Here is a 24,550-nt window from a genome sequence, read left to right as displayed (position 1 = left end):
AAAGAAATGTTTCTTGCTGTAATTGTGCGTCTATTTTTGTCACAGTTTTAGATTAAGCCTACGCTTGATTAGTCTTAATGTGCGAGGACATGTGCCCTATAAGATTCTTCTTCCAAAGGAACTTCTTCCCGCAAATATCGCAATGGAAGTTCCTCTCTCCGACGTGTTTGATCGTGTGCATTTTCAAAGCGTTTGCATCGAAAAATCTTTCGAAACACACGGAGCATTCCACGTTCTTCTCTTTCAGATGCAACCGTCGTACGTGGTTCACCATGAAAGATTTCTTGGTGAACAATTTGCCGCAATACGAGCACTTGTGACCGAGACCGTGGACGTTGATCCTGTGTCTTTGGACAGCGTATAACGTTGTAAATTTCTCTAGACACTCTTGGCATTGAGCCACTTTGTCCCCGTGGACCGAGCCGGAGTGATCCCTCAAATGTGCTTTGGTCGGGAAACTCAAATCGCAAACGGTACATTTGAAATTTCCAGTCTTATGCTTAAACGATATATGAAACCGCAAATTGTGATCCGCCCTAAAAGTAACTCCACAAAATGGGCATATGACGTTATTCTCCGTGTGGTTCTCGCTGATATGTTTTAGAAGGCTACTGAAATATCTGTACGACTCAGCGCAGAACGGACAAGGGAAATCGTCTTTGATAAGTTTAAAAGGCTGCACGTTGTGGTCAACTGCCTTATCGTATTGAGCTTTGTGTTCTACTACCAAATGGTCTATTAGATAGTCCAAATCTTGCATCGGCTCAAAACACATTTTACAAGACAGTGTAGATACATCTAGTTTTACTTTTGCACCGGCTTCCCTATTGCGAAGTCTCATACATTTGAGTTTACTATTACAAATTGGGTGCTCCACAACTGTATGTTCCTTCAAATCGTCACACTCCGTAAAATCTTTCGCACAATAAAAACATCTGAACTTATTCATAAAATACTTAAAAGGCAGAGCAGTAGACATGTTGATTATGCAAGCAATATTATTTCGTATTTGAACTACCGTAGGTTTCTTATCATCGTCGACAGTTTCGATGTAGTCTTTAGAATCTTTGACGTTGCATTTCGAGGCGTGGTTGAGGAACGCTATTTTGGTGCTTAAAATTTTGAGGCAAAACCCGCATTGTAGGATGTCGTTGTCGAAATGTACTTTCTTTATGTGATTGGCTCTGCCCGTGTCAGAAGAAAAAGGCTCGAAGCAAACGTTACAAAGTGAAGCGTGGAAAGTGGCTTTGTGTTTTTGCAACGCAGCATTTGATTCAAAAGTGACTGGGCATTTCATACACGCATATTCCGACCTATGCCGAGCGCGAATATGAGATTCAAGGTCTCTTTTTTTGTTGAATTTCTGATTGCAATCGTGACAGTACAGTTGATTGACTGGGTGTTTAAGGTTAACATGAGACACGAGTTTATTAAAATAGTTGAAGCTACTATCGCAGAACACGCATTTGAGATCTACAAGACGATACGTGGTTAAAGCTAACGGTACATCTTTGTTGTACGGCAAATGGTGATCGAACATCAAATGTGTTAGCATGTCATCGAAATACATGAACGAAACGAGACACAGTTTGCATGTGATATCCGAAACATCGATTTTGACTTCCGCGTCACCCGCTTTGACTAATTTTATAGCTCTGTCATTATCCGTACAGTCTCCGTGATCTATCGTGTGTTGTCTCAAATCGCTGTATTCATTAATGTGCTCTCCGCAATAAAAACAAATGTATTTGCCGCGCCATTTAAAAGGAATCATTGTGGTACTGTTGAATATGATTTGCAGATTCGTCCTCCTGATTTTATTGGCACTGTGTACTTTTGCCGGCCCATTTTCATCTGAAAAGATGAAAATTATTACTTATCATTGGGCATGAGGCTTTTTGCATTGTAAATTCTTTGAGCATCAAGATTATCAATGACGTAGTTATATGCTTCCCGAACTACCATAAATAACTAAACTAGTATGGCACCTACATTGTATTTAATACTTATTAAAAAGAGGATTGTATCTGACAAACCTACTTGGAATATTATGAAATGGAATGATTAAAAAATGCGCTACATCTTATAGTATTGACTAGATATTACACATACTGTATATTAGATACAAATCGAACATAAATTTATAGATAGATAGTATGAATATTATAAGATTCTGGTGATATATTCCAAAAATTTCATAATGATACAAAATAAATCGGGACGATAGAAAATGTTAATCACGAACGTATGGGAGATGTGAATTGTCAATCAGAATATAGAAGAGTATAAAAATACAAATATAACATAGTCAATGTTAAAAATGATAGTAAAATTAATACAAAACAGTCTTTTGGATAGATCGAAGGGACTTTTTAAATTCGAAATTCTTTATCGTCAAATCTGCCTTTTTGTCTAAATACGCAGATTTTACTTTCTACGACGAATTTTACATTTACTTCGTCTTCATCTTTTTCTTGCTAACAACTTCTTCAGGTACCAGCAATTTTTCGCTTTTTTGGCTATCCTCACTTTCATCGGCATCCGTACTATCAGGCTCTACATTTTGGGGAGCTTTCTTCGCTTTAGCCTTTCCGCGGGATTTGCAACTTTTTTTATGCCGATTATTTTGTGCACCACAGAAGTCGCATAGCATAGCACGACTGTGCTCTTCCAAGTGACGAGTCAGAAGCATAAACTTGTCAAACGACTCGTCACACATACAACAAGTGAACGTCAGAGACTTGTCAATCTTTATTTGCTTCACTTCCACAGCGGCTTCAGATATTTCGATTTCGTGAACCGACTTCAAATGCTCCACGAAAGTTTTGACGTCGTCATGGGACGATGAGCATTCCCGGCATTTTAAGTCACTGGTCTCCAAACTTAGTGGTTTTTGAGAGCATTCCTCGACGGTAAACTCGCTGTGGTTTGCCAAGTGATGGTCACGAAGATCGCCGAAATCTTTGTACGATTCGGTACAGCTGTAGCAGTTGAATTTGCCATCGTAATACCCCTCGAAAGGCGTCGCCGTGGACTTGTTCACTATTGTCATTATTCCTTTATTTGTCTTGTACTCTTCGTGCACGTCTAATTTGTGCGTTTCCAAATAACCTTCAGAGGAAAATTCGCTCTGACACCAGGCGCATGTGAAACTTTTCGGAGGATGCGCTTCTTCGACGTGTTTAATCAGAAAAGAGTAATACACAAAGCTCTCCGAACATTCCGGGCACTTGCTTCGGGCCAAATCGTAAGGTTGCATGTACGTGAATATTTCCCTTGTGTAGTTTACCTCGTGCTCTGCGACTAGATGGTCTATAACGTCATCTAAAGAGAGGAATTGTGTCTTGCAGAGCTTGCAAGTCAGATTGGATATGTCCAGCTTTATCGCGGTTTCTGTACCGCGGAATTTCATCAGCAAGCAAGGGTTACCGTGCGATTCTGTGTGCTTCCTTAGCTCGGCCGGCTCGTTAGTGTGTTTGCCGCAGTAGAAGCACATGAATAAGTTTTTCCACCTAAACGGTATAACGTTCGTGCTACTCAGAAGTAGCTGGATGTTGGCCCGACGCCGCGGCGCCTTTAGAAGTCCTTTGTCACCTGAAAAGAAAAGGTCTACTGTTACCTTTAACATCGTATCGAAACTCAAAATAAGGTAACGTAACCATTAATCTTCATAAAAGGTTTTGGAGATGGCAATCATCAATTTATTCAAATCATACGTAGATAACATGTTTCTAACTACATTTACAGTTGTATGTGCTTATTGTGCCTAGCCATGTGAGTTCGGAGGCTTTTCCGCCAAAAGAATCTCTCGCCACACATGTCGCAGTGGAAATTCTTCTCCCCGCTATGCTTCACCATGTGTCTCCTAAGAAGAATGTTGTTGAAGAATTTCATACTGCATATCGAACATTCCACGTTCTTCTCTTTCAGATGAGTTCTTCTGATATGATCTCTCATGAAGGAATTCCTTGTGAACAGTTTGCCGCAATAAGTGCACTTATGCCCTGAGTCGTGTGCCTCTATCAAATGCTTCTGCCTCAGATATTGGGTGGCAAAACTCTCGGGGCATTTCGGGCATTTTGCCGCTTTTACGCCATGGGCTTTTGCCATATGCATATACAATCTAGATGGTATGTTACATTCTGCATCACATATGGTGCATTTGAATCGCCCGTCCCTATGGTGCCGCCATATGTGCACCCTTAGATTCTGGTCGCGTCTAAACGTTTCACCGCAGTACACGCATATTATATTGTTATTCGTATGATTCTTGTTCATATGTTTCAACAACGTCCCGAAGAACCTAAACACTTCTCCCGGACAGTGTGGGCAAGCCATGTGGTCTTTGATCAGTCTGTAAGGCTGCAAACATGTTGTTATAGACTTGTCGTAGTTCGCTTCATGTTTCAGAATCAAATGGTCTAATAGGCTGTCTAAATCTCGCATAGATTCAAAGCAGATTTTGCACGCGAGAGAAGATACGTCAATTTTTACGCACGCGACCGATTCCCTACATTTCCGGATGCATTTTTCTTTTATATCACACACTGGGTGCTCCATCACCGTATGCTCTCTCATCGAGTCCGAATCCGCGAAATCTTTGGAACAATAAAAGCAGTTGAACTTATTCTTGTAGAAGTTAAACGGTATTGCAGTAGACATATTGATAACTATGACAATATTTTCCCTAATTTGTTTGACGCTGGGTCTTTTCACTTCTTCGCAACTTTCGTCGTAGTCCATCGCTTCTTCTTTCTTTATTTCGATGTCGAAGATCTCGTCTTCGGCTTTGCATTTCCGTATATGCATTTTCAAGCCTTGCTTCGTGTGGAATTCTTTGGAACAGTTGTCGCAAATTAAAGACCCGTCGTCTGGGTGTTCTAAGTCCATATGCTTCTGTTTTAAAACCGCTGACGGCAATTTTAAATGGCAAACGTTACATCTAGTCAAATGCCTGTTATTTTTGTGTTTCCGCAAGATATTGAGGGAACTAAAGCTTTGGGGGCACGCTTCGCACTGGTAACCCCCTTCTCTGTGGTAATTTTTGATGTGAGAGAAGAGATCTCGCTGTTTATTAAACTTTTGCTCACATTTATCGCAAATGAGGCACTTTTTGGGATGGGTGTTGTTGACGTGGGAGACCAAATAGCCGAAGTAGGCGAATTTCTCGCCACAGACAAGGCAAGTGAGATCTACCAGTCTGTATTCTTCGATAGCCATATCAACGTCCTTATCGTATTCTAGTTTGTGTTTGACATAAAGATGGGAGAGTATTTCGTCGAACGACGGAAAGGGTTCGTTGCAGATTTCACAGGTAATATCAGAGACGTCGATTTTGATTTCCATGTTCTGTCCCCCTTTGAGGACTTTCAACGAATGGTCTCTCGTGGAACAGTCGCCGTGAGATTTGGTATGTTTCCTCAATTCCGAATATTCTGATATATCTTTGCTGCAGTAAAAGCAGAGGTATTTCCCGCGCCATTTGAACGGTATAACGGTCGTGTTGTTGAACAGAATTTGCAGGTTCGTTCGTCTACGCATCGAGGATGATTCGCAGCCCTTGTATTTCCTCGATTTAGCATCTGAAAAGAAATTCTGTACTGTAAATGTACCCATAATGTGTACTACGAGAATTTTCTAGTTTACGAAACAGAAATGAGTCAATTTAAAACTGATAGGGTACATTTAAAGTTTTCGGTCTAAAATTCGATGGCAAAGGTTTGAATAAAATGTAAACGTTAGCAAAATAACTGTTTAATATTTCTAAAAGAGGATCATATTGTACATAAGTAATTTATGAATATTACACGATTTTTTTAATAACTAAATTATTTCTATGAATAAATATTGACTTAACCGAATTCTCCGAAATCATAATTTTTGATAAAATAAGCAATTTCCGCAATAAAATCTATGCATATTATTTAATAATTAAAAACTATTAGGAAAAGTCTTTAACTATACATAGGATATTCACTCTGCCCATCTTAAGTGGTATCAATTGGGTGATGCACCCTCATATGCCTTCCCAAACTGTGATTCTGCGAGAATTCTTGGCTGCAAAAAGAACAGGTGAACTTCTTCTCCTTGCTATGTATCGTCATATGATGCCTTAACGTCTGCTTCCTCGCGTAAGACTTCAAACAAATTTCGCACTGGTGTATCCTTTCTCCTACATGCTTGATCATATGCTTGTTCAGATGCGTCCTGGAGAAGAATCTTAGCTCGCACATTGTACATGCGAAATTCTTCTCCCTAATATGCACCTGTTTGACGTGAATCTTCATCCGACTCATAATGGGAAAGATCTTCCCGCAAACCGGACACTTATACTCCTGCATTGCGACGTTATGCGCCGATTTGTGGTGGATTTTTCTTGCGTAATAACTAGCGAACGTTTCTGGGCAGTAGCTGCATTTCATTGTGAGAACTTTGTTGTGGATCTTTGCTTCGTGATTGGTTTTTTGCGTTTGCGATTCGAAGGACTCCGAGCAGAAATTGCATCGATGTCTGGATCCATGTCTTAGAGAATGACATCTTAGTCTATCCTGGCTTAGGAAAGACTTGCCGCAAGTCTCACAAACGTAGCTGCCGAAATGCTCGTTCATATGATGGTTTAGTTTTATGAAATACTGGAACTCCTCGTTGCAAATCGCACATCTCAAGTTATCGTCGACGAGTTTGTACGGTACCAGTCCGAACCCGCATTCTTTGTGGAACGATTTCTTGTGGATTACCGTCAAATGTTCTATTACGTCCTCTAGATTTGACAAAGTGACATCGCAAAGGGTGCAATTCAGAGTGGTTACATCAATTTTGATTTTCTCGTCTCCCCTCAGAAATGAGACAGCGGATTTGATGCTGGAAGTTTTGTGTTCTTCGGTATGCTCCTTCAGGAGATTTGCGTCTTTAAAAGTCTTGTGACAGAAGAAGCATAGGAAGTTCTGTCTGTGCCACTTGAAGGGCAGTACCGTGGAGTTTTCTAACACAATGGCAGCGTTTCTCTTGGTGAGACGGTTGCGTCGGGTAGAGGTCATGTGTGAGGACTTACTCGCTGCCTCGGACGCGGGGGCGCCTAAAAAGTGAAATTGGAACGTGTCAATTGACTTCTTGATAAAATCGTGAAGGGAATTCGCCTCGATCGGGTCAATGCTGGGGATTTTCATTTGAGTAAGATTTACGTCACGGTGGTTGTAGGATTTTCCTACTAGTTGAGTATAGAAATATGAAATACATAGCTTATTATGGTCAATCCCAACTAATATTATAAATGCGAAAGTAACTCTGTCTGTCTGTCTGTCTGTTACGCTTTCCCGCTTAAACCTCGCAACCGATTTTGATGAAATTTGGCATAGAGATAGTTTGAGTCCCGGGAAAGAACATAGGATAGTTTTTATCCCGGTTTTTGAAACAGGGACGCGCGCGATAAAGTTTTTCTGTGACAGACAAAATTCCACGCGGGCGAAGCCGCGGGCGGAAAGCTAGTTGTCTATAAAATAAATAATGTATAGTCGACAGCAAGTCAATCAAATTATACAACGGTGTTTATATTCATGTGCTATGATCCGTACGTTTCCTAAACCTCAAATGGTCTTCACTTTCAAATAATGTAAAATAGTAGTGTACAAGTTACCATCATTCCTGTCAAATCTTTCAGCTAAGCTAAATTATGTATATGCCTGTGTTTTGAGTGGGTTCACCACAATAGACCAGCGGAAATGAGTTATCGAACTAGCTTGCCGAAGCCTAAACAATTTACATATACTATTGCTGTAACGACCACAGATTTGGATAGGATCTGTGGCTACAACATACGAACATCACGGCACACCTACTTCTCTCTCACAATTGACTAAACGACTATGTGATAGCACAACCTTAATGAATCTACATATTTACAGTTTTTATTATAAACAGCTGGTCTAATAGTATACTACACTCGACATCAAATAAATCGCACCTCCCGCGACAAGCATTTTCAAACGTATGCTTCCCCACTTCCCACCAATATTGGCACCATTTGAAAGCCTAGTTCTAACCTTCATTTCATTAAAGGAAAGGTTTTTACCCCAAAAATGTGTCTTTAGAAGGATCCAGAGTCACTTCTTCAAAAAATAGGTAGTTACGCTAGAGCCAACTTTTATGGCTATAAAACTGTTAAGTTGGGATTAATCGCTATCCATCTGTTAAAGATGACACGTGAGATCATTATTTGGTTTTATAACCATAAAAATTGGTCTAATTGAGCCCATAGGTGGGCCCAAAGTGAGGTATTTTTTCAAGTCACATTTATGGTATATCTTAATCATTTATTCAGAAATTAAATGTGTTTTTCTTTAAGGATATTTATTGGGCTTTCAAATAACACCAATATTATTGGGGCACCATGATTGTGTCAGAAGAAAATCGATAAAGTTCGCGTCGCGGAAGGTGCGGTTTATTTGATGTTGAGTATAGTTAGAATTAGAAGTTTTTCGAGTTCATATTTGTACGAAGGTGGAACACATGTCTGGCAAGGTCAAAATTGAATGATATCGTGCTACTTAGACTTAAAAATGTGGCGATGTGTTGTGAAACATTATAAACATTATCCGCTGTAGAAGATAATTTAATGTAGGGAAAAGCAGACAGAAGTGCCATTAATATGGCAAGGTTAAAGTATGAAAATATTTATAAGAAGCATTATGTGGTTGTAGTATGATTTGTCACAATGGATACTGTAGTGTGTACGCAACATTTCTCCATATTAGCAGAGTAAATACAAATGAGTAGGTTATCTTCATAGAAACGCACCGGGCGCGGTTTGTATGTGAGCGCGCCAATACGTATGCGGCGCGCACGCACACACTGACAAAATTTAGCGTGGATTAGCGGGGAGCCAGTCGTGGTTACGCCTATGAAGATAACCTACTCATTTGTATTTACTCTGATATTAGGCATAAACCACTAGCATATACGAGGGGCGGCTGAAAATTTTTGAGCCTAAGTATCTTCAAGTGTTATTATTGACTCGCGCTAAATTTAATTAATTTGCCAATAATCTCCTTAGTATATGTACAAAGTTTCATTTCATTAGCGTCATCACGCTTTTAGTAATTAATCCGTAAACATCATCATGTCTCAGTCATCCGCGCAATGTACGAAATTGAAGTACACAGTTGTCATAAAATTCCTCAAAAAGAGGAACAAAACGTTGACGGTAACATTTGAAGAGATGTCTACAGTTTATGGGGAGTCTGGGCTTTCATTTGCCACCATGAAAGATTGGATCCGATAATTCAAGCATGGCAGGGAGTCGCTAAAAGATGACCGCAAGTCAGGGCGGTCAGATTTCGCCATTAACGAATAAAATAATGAAAATTTAAAGAATCTTGCTTTAGAGATCAGCGAATTAAGCGGTGACATATAGCTGAAGCCATAGGCATTAGCAAGGAACGTATCGGCGATATTTTTCATACTCATTTGCACATGAAATAGGGGTGCGTGCGATGGGTGCCAAAAATGCTCACGCCGCTTGACAACCAGCGTCGAGTCACAACTTCGCAGGAGTTTTAGGACATCTTTGGCCATAATCCTAACAATTTTTTTTCCTCACATTATCACTATTGATAAACAATGGATCTGGCAGTACGATCTAGAGTCAAAATAAGAGTCAATGCAATGGATTCAAAAGGGAAAACGCCGCCGCGGAAATTCAAAGTGCAGCGATCAACACCCAAGCTCATAGCCACTATTTTTGGGATTGTGGAGGAATTTTATTCATTGACTACCTACTTAAAAAAACTACAATAAATGGGAATTATTATGCTGTACTGTTGATAAAAGTGCGTCAAGTGGTTGTTGAAATATTAAGAGGCAAACTGGCGAAAGGAAATCTGTTATTGCAAGACAATTCGCCCGCGCACACCGCGCATTTTGCATGACTTGCCCCGGGTAAAACTGGATTTTAAGAAATTAATTACCCACCATACAGTTTAATTTGAATCCTTAGCTATTTTGTTTAATTCTCAAATTGGAAAAAACACCTCCAGGAACGAAGATTTTTGAGTGACAAAGACATGAAGGCGGCGTTAAAGGCTCATTTCGAAGGCAAAGATTGCGAATTTTTTTTCAGTAGGTTAAAAGCTCTTTTACACAAATGTAAGAAGTCCGTTGTAGTAGAGGGAGATTAAATAGAAAAATATATTTTTTATACTTTTCTATCGGCATTTTTAATACCCTAGGCTCAACACTTTTCAGCCGCCCCTCGTAAGCTTAGGATAATCTCATTCTATTGGGATAAACTTACAGTGCGCACATCTGACCGTCGCACATTACAATGCGTTTTGCGGTCTACGATCAGGTCGAATTAATACATCCAGTGTGGCAATCAAGCATGATCACAACACAACTATCTTTCTTTTAAATCTTTCGGTATTAGTTAACTGTAGATAAGCGTATACGCTTAAAAATATCACCCAGTGTAGTTATACGACTTCAAAAACAAATGTTTTTTCTTTGCAAAGAAGACGACGCAGAAATCAATTATGTATAGTTTAAAAGGTCTCTAAAAAGTCCTAAAAGTTGTGAGTAATTTATGATTTTTCCATACTACTGACTCGTACCATAATATTCTCATCAACGAGTATATTTATGTATGTAGGAATCTGTTTTTCTTTTCCTTTGCTTTCTAGCACCGTCGATTTTTTTCTGCTTGGCCCGAAGGTAAATCGGCAGAAAATACCTATATGGCATTAAGTTCGCTTAAGGTACCAATTAATGGCGTTAAAGCTTAAATAAATAAACGATAGGGATAGAATCGCGAAGTTAAAGAAACGGTGTTTAAGAATAGGTGGTGTCAAACGTAAAATTATACATCTGACGTCGCTTAAGTGACGAGTATAGCCAAAGGCCGTAAATAAAAGTGTTAACTCTTTATACGTCAGTGGGAAAATAGTTCCCATCACATTTTGAACGTTATTCCCTTATCTTTAAGGTCCAAAAACAATGAAAATTTTGGACTTGTTAAATACTTGAAAAGTTCTAATAAAATTTCGAAAAACGTCGACTCCAAAGGGAGTAAGAACTACGTAAGGTTAAAAAATTAATAAGAGCAAAGAGAATGCACACATATTATAAAAGAAATAAGTTTGAAATTACTGTGTAGTGATATTTCTTATAAATTTTTATTTTTAACATGGTTTAAATACCAAAAAAATATCTTTACAAAGAACAGAATGTGGAAATGACTCTGGATTCAGGACATTTTGGGGTAATGAGGGTTTTCGCGAATGAAAGATCCGCTAGATGGCGGTTAGATTTTGACATATCTGTCAATGTCATGTCAAAAATAAAATAACCAATCATGCAGCATTTGGACCTCGCGTCTACGTATTGCCATCTGGCGGATTTTTCATACGCGAAAACTTCGTAACTTGGTACACCGAGCAGCCGAAATTTCGGTCACCGCCTGAAAATCGGCGTTATTTTTTGGTGATGCTCTAGATTATAACAATTTCGACTATGTTTATTTAAACATCTTTAAAACTATCTTTGATAATAATATGACGGTACCTTGATGAGGCAAAAAAAAATGTTTATTCTAGTCTGTTATACTCTAAAAAATCCGGAAAATAATACGGAAATTACAGAAAGTTAACAAAAGGATGGAAGTAGGTGGGTAAATAGGATAAATTATCACAACACAGTACTTTCAAAACAAAAAGATAGAATTTCGTAAAACTGTGAACAGACATAATCTCTCTTTTGAATTCAAAACAACTATTGTACTATTTCTTTTGAATTAATTTACCAATAATCAACAATTTATAATTTTTCGACCCAAAAAAGATATATTTCGCAAACTTAACGCCTGTAGGGTATAAAATACCTTCATAATAAAACTACTATTTACAAAATGCATAAAATTCATTAAGCTTGTTTCATCCACCAAGACGCGCCCCACCATTCTTCCGCTAATGTTTGAGTGTTATCGGTACACGCTAAATGATCCATGAGTGCACACGCACACTACAATAATGCCTTACGGATTGCTCGGATCACACTCCCCGCACCCCGCGCGACCGAGACCAAACATTGGTGGGGCGCGTCTTCGTGGATGAAACGATCTATACCTTCTTCTAAAGCCTGGTCCGTGAGCACGTAGAATTTTGTCCAATGACCCCAAGCTACCCATCCTTATCGCTCGCGCGTAATTATGTTGCTATCGCGCTCGCACACTCACTGCGGGCGCCCGTCGCACAGTCGCGACAGCAATATAATTACACGCGAGCGATAAGGATGGGTAGCTTCGGGTCATTGGGCAAAATTCTACGTGCTCACGGACCAGGCTTTACAAATCATCTTATGCCAAGTCTGCTCACAGTTCCAGAAATGTCTACCCACAAACGGTGTAAGTTTTGAAACCTACCTTTGACGATGGTCTTGGAAGCCTTCGGCCTGTCTTCGGCTTTGGTCTTCTTCTTTTCTCCTTTCACGGCTTTTCTCGCCTTCGGTGGGCGCCCACGCTTGGGCAGGGGCAGAGCCTCCACGGCTATATCTGAGCCGGAGGCTTCGTTCTTTAGAGGCTCGTCGTCTGCTGTGGATTGATAATGAAATAATTTAATAACTGAACTGAATTAGAGTCAATCTGGACAACTTGGCCCAAATTTTTCGCATTTAGATTTTGAGCCAATGTTATGGCGCAGTTACTATGCGGGAAATAAGTTGAGATATAATAGCTCAATCGTTTATTGCATAACTACATTAGCACATTCACATTAGGTCTTACAATTTAAGCAGTTATACAATTAGGACCCAGTCAGGGCACAGCAACTTTAAGAAGGAGGCAGAACGACGATCTTATCAGTTTCAAAATAAATTATGTACAGATAAGATTGAGTTTGGAGGAAATGTGTAAACAAACACTTCAGTTAGTTTCGTCAACGTGTGTCGCCCATTCGCGCTACGTCTCAATTTCTTGCATAGTGTACCTGCGCCATCAAATTGATAGGCAAAGTTACTCAGATAGACTGTACTTTCGATAATATTTGTTTTTACTGATTTCCTTCCTCACTATTTCTCAGCACCAGCTAATAAATATGTATGTGTTACGGTTCATGTGATAAATTGAAAATTATTAATAATAACCGGTTATTATGAATAATTACCGACAGTCGCGGTAAAAGTGATAAATTAATCACATTTAACAGTGATTATTTAATAATTCAACCTTAGTACTAACAAATTTCATAAAAGAGAACAACATCTTGTGTACAAGCTCGTGTACAGCCAAACTTTTGAACGTTTTGATATCATATATTAATATAATTTGGCATAATGAGTTTGGAATGTTTCTTGCATAATATTACTTTTCCATGATGCCTATAACATAATGTTTTGATTTAAAGTGAAAAATAGGTTAAGGTGCGGCGGGGATGGCCCTTGGGCCACCCCTAAGCCGCCTATTTAGTTTTATACACACATAAATGACCTCATATTAATCACATTTACCAAATCATGCGGTAATTATTCATAATAACCGGCGATTATTCATAATTATCACATTTATCACTTTGACCGTAACTTAAGTACCCCTGAAGTTTGGGCAAGCTACATGTCTGAGACTGTTTAGGTGCTCTGAAAAGAGCCCATCATCATTCAGCCATAGGATGTCCACTGTTGAAAGGTCTCCCTCAATGATTTCCATGCTACCTTTTTGATGTCGTTGGTCAGCCTTGTGAGTGGACGTCTCATGCTATGTTTTCCAGTATGTGGCCTCCACTACAGAAACTCCTCCTCCAGGCCGTCAGTTCTGCGCACTATACTATGAGCCTATGTACCACGAATTTAAATTAAAAAATTGAAGTACCATCTCCGAAGTCCATTTCATCTAAGTATTCCACTTCTGTGTCCTCGGTCGGGGTCTCCTCGCTGGCCTCCGCCTTCATTTGCGACTGGTAGATCATCACTGTAACAATAATGGTACATAGTAGTCCAATTTAAAGATATAGAGCGCTTTCACATTTAGGCGACTTTAGCAGCGCGACAAACGCGCGCCAGACGCGCTGCCGATAATTTTAAACTATATAACAGCAGATGCCTGCCTTCACATTGCCGTGCTTCTCACGCCCTAATGTGAAAGCGGCCATAGGCTTAAATGACTATCTTGCTGCTGGCCTGACAAAACAAGAGGGAAACAACAAACCACAAGATCTGGCCTGCTCTTGGGACCTAGGTTTAGGATGCGCGCCGCGATAAGCTTTTATCACGCCATTTTATCGATTTTACGCGATACACTATGGGTGTATCGTCTAAAATCGTCGATAAGATTTTTATCACAGCGCGCATCTTTCAAGTAATGAAAATGTTGTAGAAAATCTACGTCTAAAGACCATTTAATCATTAGATGTTGTGCTTAGACATTTGGAGTGTGCACATCTCTTTCTTTTTCTTTGATGTGAGTTAAAAAATAGAACTGCAAACATACAAAACATTTTTCACATCACAAATAAAATATTGTTTTTAGAAAAACTGCTTTTAGCAATAATTTGCATTTATTTTATTATTGCAATTTTTTTTACAATGTATAATATACACAGTGTATATACAAAGTATGCTAGTCTATCTCCTTATCACAGAATGGATTTGCTCAAGAATCTTGGATTGATTGCCAATACACACAGAAAGAAAAAATCTGCTTACCTTTAGGCCTAAAATCTCCCCTGCCGATCATATCCACGAACTTCTTCTCCGAGTCCAGGACCTGCTTCTTGAAGTTGCAGGCGTCGCGCAGTCGTGTGATGCACACTTCGCAGATAAGCCGGCTGGGGCCGTTGGGGCCTTCATTGTGTTGGGATATCTATTGCATAAAATAGCATTATTAAATCTAGCACCAATTATTTTTCTTTATTTCACTTTCTAATTAGATGTAACTTAAGTTAAGGTTAAGTTAAGGTTGAGTTGCACCACTAACTTTGATGGTAACTATAACGATAACCAATGTTTTTTTTGTATGGGGTTTGACAGATTTTTAATGTTTGTCAAAGTTTAAGTAAGATGGTGCAACCCAGCAAAAGTTGAATATTATGCAAGATCACACATTTTGTCTTTTTTTTTCCAATGCTTAAATGATATTTTGCTGAGTACTATTCCTAAATAAATAAATGCAGCATTCCTTTATGAACTACTGATTTTTACTGACTTGAAACTTTTAATAACCTTCAATTTAACTATTGAATGGCTAAGTACCTTTTGATATTTATTGAAGGCAGAGATGACTGTTGTTGTATATGAAAAACAATGATCTGGCAGAAAGTTAAAAACTAGTTTGAATCAAGCAGCTTAGGCAAAGAATAAGATTTTGTCAGAACTTCGATTGAATGTTAAGGATAGAAGGGTCGTAAATTGAAAAGAAACCAGTTAATACAGAAGCACTTTGTACCTAGCTATAGCCACTATATGGGGAGAAACTAGGGGGAGAAAGAACTGAAAAATTCGACTGAAAACTACGTAATATGACTCAAAGTAGAACTCAAAGGATAAATAAATACTCTAAACGTAAATACTCACACTAATATCAAAGCATTCAAGCAGCATATCGGCATAAACTTCGTTTTCGTTCATCCAAGTGTACTCGGTCCCCAAGTCTTTGTAACATCCCTCGGAGAGACAGCACCGGCAAAGCCCCGGGCTTTCCTTCACAACAATTTCGTCAAATTCCATTATCACAGTCCTATTCACCAGTATGAATTGAAAAACAGTTTTAATTTAAAAAATTAGAAGAAACAACATCGCGTTAATGCACTGCACCGCTTCGCTGTATCATCGCCATTTTGATTTCATTTTCTGTTCCTCCTGCCAAATGCCAATATTTTAGTTATGGAACCTAATAAATACTAGTTTAAAAAAATATCGCGTGATTTCATTGACATTAAAAAGTACCTTTTTAACGCCATCTAGCGCCGAGTAGAAATACTAAATGCTCTGAGATACAAGCTCCATCTAGTGTTGAATAGTCGTACTTTAACGTCGTCAACTTCTTTGTCTATGGTTATATTTTCTGCTGTCAGTACTGTAAAAAAAACAAAATGTCATTAATGTCACTGCCATTACAAAATTCACGAATTTTGGCTTTCAATTCGTGAATGAAATTTAATTTTCGTGAATAAATGGATTACTGAGACCTACTACAATGGAATTGGAAAATACATGCCGCTGTTGCCTATCTCAGGGCATGCACAAAGATTTGGATGCGTCGCACGTTTGGTTAAACACAGCTGAAAACTATTCCAAGATGTTGAATGATTGTTTTAGTATTGTTGTAAGTTTATTTACACATATTATACCCATAAAAGCTTCATTTAAACATTCTTTCATTCTTCTCTAAAGTATTTGTTTGCTTTGAAGTCATTTTCATGCATTAATAACATAGCATAAATAATGTCCCAAAGATGGAAGAAATCGCCAGTCGTGGAAAAGTCCGTCAAATTAGTATTTTTTTAAATAACACTGTCTAGCCCTTAACTACAATTACTTTAAAATAAATAGTATCATACAACAATACCTATGTACTTCTAGGACTATTTGTTATTTTGCCTTCTATTAATTATTAATATTCAATAATTTTTAGCTCTCATCTTCTAAATACAAGGCCAAAATCTGTGATGCCTGCATTGAGAGCCTGAGAACCTGCTTCAACTTCAAACAACAAGTGTTGAAGTCTGAACAGGAATTTCTGAAGATGATCAAAGATTATGATGAAGGTATGTACTTGTTTCATATGCTTCAATTTAGTTATATGTCAGAAAAATTATTAAATTTGGAAATTGTTGTAAGGATTTAAAATGCTGCATGGGAGAATTCTGCAAAATCTTCTTACTATATTATATTAAAGTGAGCTCAACTCTAATAAGAAATGTGGCTTATTATTTTGAATCTGTGTTCTATTTTAGCACTACTATTTACAATTACAATATAATAATAAAGGAAAAACCTAGGTCAAAAGGTACCTTGAACATCTGGATACATTGAAAAAGTTAAAAAAAAATCCAATAAAAACACAATAATGTAGTTGTGGGCTTAACTTATGAAGCAGACGCTCTTTTTAAGTGATCAATCGATCAATAAAAAGGTTTTATGCCATACTCAGAAATTAAACTGAAAATAGAGATGTAGAATTTAGAAACATAATATACCTATTATACACAACCTAACAGAATATTGTACTTGTTCACAGATGAAAAGCCTTTCGAAATAAAGCTGGAGCCTATTCAAGAGAGTGGCGACGACTCAGACGATTACTTCTTGGCTGATGCGGGTACATACATAAACTTTATTTTCTGTACTAGTGGCTGCCCGCGACTTCGTACGCGTGGATCCCGTTTTATTTCCTTTGGGGTTGGATTTTGCAAAATCCAGTCTTAGTAAGCACCTACATTCTAAAAGGAACCCCCATGCAAAATTTGAGACTCCTAGCACTTGTAATTTCTGAGATTTCATGATGAGTGAGTGAGTTGCCCTACCAGCACTTCGAGACAAACATTTGGCAAGTGCTGAGAAGCGCCGCAACAAACTCAGTCACCACTGTCTGCCGGTTTACAATTTTATTACAATAAGGGCCTAGCTAAAACTTGGCGGGACGAGTGCCCGCCTAAAGGACGTTAGCACACTTATAAACCCAGAAAAGGATCGTAACCGTATCAACTCGAGACGTTCAGTATTCTTGGTATGAAATTTCATACTGCAAACTGCAACGCACACTTATCCGCACCGCAGGGTTCGAAATTATCAAGATAATTACGCTTCATGATAATTATCCGATATTATCGGATATTGTTACTAAGAAATTCTGATTGCTAATGTTGTTTTATGTTTTTGGTTGCTGTTTGTTGTCAAGTGGAATATAGATAAATATTTTGACGCTAGATAACTAGTGATCATTGTGGAGTTAAATAGATAGGTTTTATAACTATCTATATTGATTAACGCCCACCATTAGACGCAAGTGCAGAAATACACGTTCGAAAACTTCGAATACATACAGTCCATTTTCACGAGCGCATTTTTTGTTATTATCAACCGATAATTATCCATCTGTTATTATCACGATAATTATCATTGATAATTATCCTTACGAACCCTGCCGCACCGTAACGTAAACGCCTCGCCTCGCGGTTGACAGCTCACGAAAGGCGATACGGTGTTGATCTCTTTTGTAGTTGATGAGTGTGCTATGAATGCTACATAAGACCATAATGATACACGTAAATGCACGCCCGCTCCCTACCGCGAGTGTTCATACTATTTTTTTCGATACAGACATGTGTGAGTTTTAGCGGAGGCTCCCTAACTGACAGAAATTCGTTTTTAAAATAGTTTCGTCTTCTGCCTTTCCTGCCTTAAAAAAACGTTAGAATCGTTCGTTCGTTTCAGCCAAATGACGTCCACTGCTGGTCAAAGGCCTCCCCTAAGAATTTGCATAACAACCGGTCCTGCGCCGCCGCCCACATCCAAGTTCTTCCCGCGTCCTTCTCCAGACTACGTCTTCCAGCCCGTGGTCGCCATTTAAGGCGATTAGAGTCCTCAATCCGCGCCAAATGGGCATTTTGTAAAGCCTACTCCTCTTTTACTGCTGGACAGAAATAGTTGAAAAAAATATATGTTATACAACAGTTCAAGGACTACATTTGTGACGTTTGAATTTTCGCTACGTCTCTTTGTTTTGGATTAAAAAAATAAATACGGGACATCGATTTTTTACTTAAATTCCCTACTCCTCCAAAACGGCTATGTTAATTTAAAAGATTTTTGTACGAATAGATTAGGAATTCTTTAATCTTTAAATGACACGTTGCGTTTTTCAATCGAACATTACTTTCATTCATAAATTTTACTTTTGATAAATTCCGAACGTTTTGCTGTTGAGGGGGCCTTCGCGGGGTGCGGGCGGCAGTCGGCCGCTGGCCTTCAGACGGGGAGGTTGTGTCACTCGCTGCAAACTGACATTAGCGATCAAAATGAATTTTTTCTTTGGCTGAGTTGCACCACCTGACGTGACCTAACTTTGACCGTAGCTTTGGCGATAACCGGTGTTTTTTGTATGGAGTTAGACAGACTTTTGACGCTTGTCAAAGTTGAAGTAAGATGGTGCAACCCAGCTTTTGTTCGACAATGGATTTTATGTCAGAATTATTCATAGAGTACGTGCAGTCAGACGATACAATTGAATTATGACGCGCTCAGACGCTGTTTTCTACCTAAATAGAATCTATTAGTGTAAAAAAACTATAATTGACTCCAAAACAACTGAAGAGATAAATACAAGTAGAAAAATTATTACGTTATTTATATTTACTAGGCCTTTGTAATCAGTATCCAAATTAGGAGCTAGTCAGAATCTGTAACTTAATCGATTTACGTGAAGAAAACAATTTATATTTTTCATACTTATTAGAATTAGATTTTCAATATGTTTCTTCGCGAAAATACCACAATTAAAAATAACACCTGTAACGCCCCTGGGTCTGCGGGTATCTATGGGCGACGGTAATCATTTACCAACAGGTGATCCGTTTGCTCGTTTGCCTCCTGTCACATTAAAAAAAATTAAGATAAAGTGGTATTGAATTGTTCTATAGAGCTTATTAAAAAATTTGGATACTGATTACAAAATTAGCCATTTTCGGAGTCGGTGGCAGCCTACCTTTTGGTGATTCGTTTTGGAGTTGGTTTTAATTTTTAGTGAAATTAATCTATTTCATGCCTTTAGTAGACTATAGGTACTGAGTAGACCTTGTTGTTGTCACTGAAGGTGCATAGGTACTCAGTACATTGATACCATATTTTTCATGTTAAGTGCAAATAAACTTCCCTAAATTACCAAACCATGAAACGTACTATTAATATATTATTAAAAAGTTTCGCAGATAAAAACTGAAATCCTATTAAATTAGCATACAAGAGCTTGTTTAAAAAAAATCTTTTTATTTATGATGGGGAATTTACTGCGGCGTAGTAGCAGAGATTTTCCGTTTGTAGATCGTAATAATTTCGAAGAATAGGGATGTTTCGTGGATAAAGCAAGAAAGTAGCAAGAGTTTGAATTAGTCCGTCGGTGAACTTACCAAAAAAAAAACTAAATGTATTTCTCACTTTTTTAAACTTATGAAAATTTAAAGAGATGAAGCGCACCAAAGTTCAGAAGATGAGGCACATGACGTCAAGGCATGCTTAAAAATGTGGCGATTTGTGTCGTCACGCGGAATTTCATCGCATCATATCTTCGTAATTACTTGTTTAATTGACAAATAAAAATATCCTGTGTCCAATATTTTTTGATAATGTAAAATTGACGGACCAAAAGTCTTTTTTAAAGAAACTAGCCTATTCCTATGACCACATTCCAGCTCCATCATCAGACCCTGCAGTTTCCCTTAGAGAATTGAAGACTCATGATTTTCAAAGTAGCGTACTTACATAACATTAGGTACTTGCTTATACAGGGTGTCCCAAAAACAATGGATAACCCTTCAACCATCGATAGGCCTCGCCATGGTCTCCCTAACGTCCAATTTTGACCCCAGTAAAAATATCACCGTTTTCAAGATTTTTAAGTTTTTGTGCATTTTTAGAAAATTGTAATGAAATTATTTAGGTATAATAATAAATAAATACAAATCAAACGAGCCTAAACTCGATGGAATCGTTTAATCCCGGAGTTGCTATGGGGCCACTGGCATTCCAGCTCTACCATCAGATCAGCTCCATGTCATCACAATATTGCATTGTCACCCGAATTACATGTATATCCGAAATTTTAACTCAATTAATTGATGAAGGATTTATAATAAAAAGACAAATACATTTTCAGTTTATTCTTCATATGTGACACAGAGAGAATGACAATAGACAAAAGCAGAAACATTTGCTTTTTTAGGCCATAGACAATACTAGGTACTAATGCGTTCCAATAGGGATGATGACTGAGTAATGAAATCGAAATTCTATTTAGTCAGTCAGACAGATAATTAGAAAATATTAGACTCATATTTTTTAATTTTTTCCATAATCGAATAATTACAGTATTATATTGAGTTGAAATGTCGCGTGACGTCACATTTGAGTAAAAATTCTACTCAAGCGTTCATGGATATTGTTATTTTTATTAAATACCTTTACGCCTGAGTTAAATGACACCGACATCAAGGTTCATCAATTTAAGTTTAAAATAATAGGCAGTAATGTATGAAGAAAGAGCTTCTATTCTGTATCTACCTATGCCCGTGTATTTTTGATCGGTGTCAAATCGGAGTTTTTGGTGCGGGGTACGCGGGTGTTGCTCGCGGCGTGAAGGTCAAACGCCCAAGGTCATTGAGGACTCTAATCGCCTTAAGAACTTTTCTGCCACAGCAACTATCTACGAGCTATGTGTCTCTCCCACTACCACTTGATTTTAGCAATTTAATTTGTTTGTATTGCACCAATTACTAATAGTCCCGTAAGCCCGTCGTACTAAGCTAAATATGCTTGTGTTACGAGTGAGCTCACCACAATAGTCGAGCGGCGGCGGGGACCGAACCCGCGTTCCTCTGATCACGAGTCGGCCAGTCCGACCCCTTCACCGTTTGGCTATCGTGGCGTTTCTGCGGACTATATCGGATGAAGCGTTAAAATTTAAAAACAATCTTCTGCAATTACAGTGCGACACACTCCCGAGCAAAAGATAAAGGAAGAAGTAAAAGAAAGCCCCGCCAAGAAGAAACCAGAACAGAAGAGAAAGGGCAAAGCCCCTGACAAGAAGAGCGGCAAGTCCGCGTGGAGGAAAGAGAAGATCATTAAGATTAATAAAACGCTGGTTAATCGACTCGCTACTTCTATTAGTAAGTAGAATATTTCGTTCGTTCGTTTCAGCCAAATGACATCAACTGCTGACAAAGCCCTCCCCCAAGGTTTTCCACAAGGACCGGTCCTGCGCCGCCCGCATCCAGGCACCGCCCGCGACCTTCACCAGATCGTTAGAAAGATTTACGCGATCCATGTAAATAATTATGCATAATGCCCGTTTTCACCATCAATCCCTAATTTCTTTAAGTGACCCCTTTGAAAACAAAATTCCTGTAAATGTGTTACCATAGGGGTCACTTAAAAATTAGGGATTGATGGTGAAAACGGGCATAAGACTCCCGGCAGACTACAAACTTTTAGTTGGCCGATAGGTGGGCCCGATTCTAATTTATAAGAATCGGCAAATACTAATGTGTGCACACTTTCACATACATATCCATTTGTCCATACTAATTAACAGCCCGACCCAACTATCGTCGTCAATTTTGTAACTTGCCTAAAGGGGGAGATGTGCTTCAGCCATTTACTTAAGCTGTAATAGTTCTGTTACGTCACATTTCCCCTCCTGTTTCATTACTCAGTTTGTGCAATACCTGTAGGTATATTTTCAAAAGCATTCTCAGATTTTATTTCTTCTTTTCCAGACTCCGTCAACCTTCCCGAGCTAACCATCACGCCGCCAAAAGCACCGACAAAAATCAAGCTCGAAAAATCCATGTTTAAAGACGGAAAACTCAATCTAACCTGGACAGCAACGCCGCGCACCAATCAGAACAAAACGAAACACAGAGAGAATCTCCTAACTGTACTAAAATTCTCCAACGCTACACCTTTTAAGAACAAATCTCTACTAGGATTTTCCTGCGGCTACTGTGAGTCAACATTCCCAGACCCAGCTGATTTACGCTCTCATACAGAATCCAGCCATCTCAAAGAACGGTTAGACTTCAAATCAAACTTTGATATGACCGAATACAACGTCAATCTGGACATTACAGATCTGCTATGCACTTTGTGCGATGAAAAAATGATCAATTTGTCTGCGTTGAAAGAACATTTAGTAAAGACTCACAATAAAACCATTTACAACGATATAAAAGATCATTTATTGCAATTCAAATTGAAAAAGGGAGAAGTATATGACTGCGCTATGTGTACATCCACGTATGAGACCTTCAAGATGTTGAAACAGCATATGAACATACACTACAGTAATTATACGTGCGAAAAATGTGACACATCGTTCGCTACGAAAAGATCTTTAAACGCTCACACAACAACGCACCAGGAAGGCAGCTTCAAGTGCGATTATTGTGAGAAAATATTCAGCAGCAAACCGAAGAAACATTACCATGAGAAGACCAAACATTTGGGTGCTCGGAATATAAGCAATTGTCCGTTCTGCAACGAACCGTTCCGCAGTTACTATCAACGGAATCAGCATATGGTGAAAGTGCACAACTCTGAAGCCCAATACAAGTGTAATATTTGCAACAAGTCGTATATTTTAAAATCGTTGCTGATGTATCATATAAAGAAGAACCATTTGATGGAACGAAACTGTCAGTGCACGGAGTGTGGTTACCGGTTTTTCAGCAAAAAAGCCTTAAAGGCTCATATGGTTAAGCATACAGGCGAGCGGATTTTCGCTTGCGAGGTCTGCAACAAATCGTACGCTAGGAAGTATACTTTAAGGGAGCATATGCGGATACATAATAATGACAGGCGGTTTAAGTGTGAAGTGTGCGCGATGACGTTTGTCCAGAAGTGTAGTTTGAAAAGCCATTTGCTGTCAAATCATGGGATCAGTATGACGGCCAGCGCTATCACTTGCTCTTAGCTTTGGAAGTTAACCGAATGGAGTATTAAGTCTAGGCGCAGACCACCGATTTTTAGTTGGCCGATAGTCGGGTCGGGCTGTTAATCAGTATGGACATGTATGAAAGTGCGCACATTACACCGATTTGGTATCGGCCGATTCTTCATACAAATTAGAATCGGGCACAACTCTATCGGCCAACTAAAAGTCGGCGGTCTGCGCCTAGGCTAAAAGTTTTGAACTTGAAACGATCTCAGATTATGATTCGTTGGATATTGAACTTTGAGTTCTATGATATAGGGCTCAATTGAGGATATTTGTCAGTATGCTGTAGGTTGAATTGAATCTACAGCACATTTCGTCTCTCTCGCTCATGTAATATTTTAAGCATGAGCAAAAAAGACATATATTTTGCCTGCATATTATGATTTGAATATTATGTTTGGTTTAACATTGGCCTTACCTTATTTAAAATAGTGCAATAAAAATGGTCAACGTTTTGTGACTAAAATTTGTACATAGTTACTTTTAGATTACATAAATCTCAATGTAAAGGTGTATTTGGACGCGAAAATTGTCTTTTTGATAGATAGGTACTCTTCTTCTTCTTCTTCTTTTATTAATGGCGATGAACTTGTGTATTTTCGCCACAAGGCACACTGTTCCGCCAATATCACGTGCGCAGCTTTTACACAATGTTTTTTGAGAAATTTAAATTCAAAGGTATGCTAAGCAAAATACCTAAAACAAAGAGACATCACAAATAAGACAACACAATACATAAAAATAACACATAGGAGTGAACACAAATGGGGAGGTTTAGTTTGGAAAAAGTTTTACTGCCAACTCTTGCTTGTTACAAAAGGTTACAAATTAATTTTATTAATGTTAATGAATTTAACTAGAGAT

General features: G+C 38.5%; 2 protein-coding genes across 11 annotated transcripts in view; one reads left to right on the top strand and one right to left on the bottom strand.

The window, feature by feature from the left end:
• LOC135086212 (zinc finger protein 34-like) overlaps positions 1 to 15,816 on the bottom strand; it is a 38,100-nt gene extending 22,284 nt beyond the window's left edge. For 7 of the 10 annotated variants that reach the window (XM_063981016.1, XM_063981020.1, XM_063981019.1 and 4 more), the window contains exons 1-4: positions 15,550 to 15,816; positions 14,683 to 14,839; positions 13,850 to 13,948; positions 12,410 to 12,577 (exon numbers count right to left, since the gene is read on the bottom strand). In XM_063981016.1, coding sequence (XP_063837086.1) covers positions 12,410 to 12,577; positions 13,850 to 13,948; positions 14,683 to 14,839; positions 15,550 to 15,702 — 577 coding nt within the window. In that variant the 5' untranslated portion in view covers positions 15,703 to 15,816. Of the gene's footprint in view, positions 1 to 2; positions 1,855 to 3,601; positions 5,583 to 5,844; positions 7,076 to 12,409; positions 12,578 to 13,849; positions 13,949 to 14,682; positions 14,840 to 15,549 lie in introns of those variants that run through there. The other 3 variants (XM_063981012.1, XM_063981010.1, XM_063981017.1) reach the window with 3 other exon arrangements.
• Positions 15,817 to 16,091: 275 nt separating this feature from the next.
• On the top strand, positions 16,092 to 24,234 carry LOC135086126 (zinc finger protein 1 homolog). Its single transcript, XM_063980930.1, has 5 exons — positions 16,092 to 16,300; positions 16,610 to 16,742; positions 17,216 to 17,296; positions 21,678 to 21,857; positions 22,467 to 24,234. The coding sequence occupies exons 1-5, from the start codon at positions 16,172 to 16,174 to the stop codon at positions 23,660 to 23,662; spliced, it is 1,719 nt and encodes a 572-aa protein (XP_063837000.1). The 5' UTR covers positions 16,092 to 16,171; the 3' UTR covers positions 23,663 to 24,234.
• Positions 24,235 to 24,550: the final 316 nt, after the last annotated feature.

The sequence above is a fragment of the Ostrinia nubilalis genome, chromosome 30 (genome assembly GCF_963855985.1).
Source record: "Ostrinia nubilalis chromosome 30, ilOstNubi1.1, whole genome shotgun sequence".
Lineage (NCBI taxonomy): Eukaryota > Metazoa > Arthropoda > Insecta > Lepidoptera > Crambidae > Ostrinia > Ostrinia nubilalis.
Note: the sequence above shows the minus strand (reverse complement) of the source record. Positions and strands in the feature narration are given on the sequence as shown.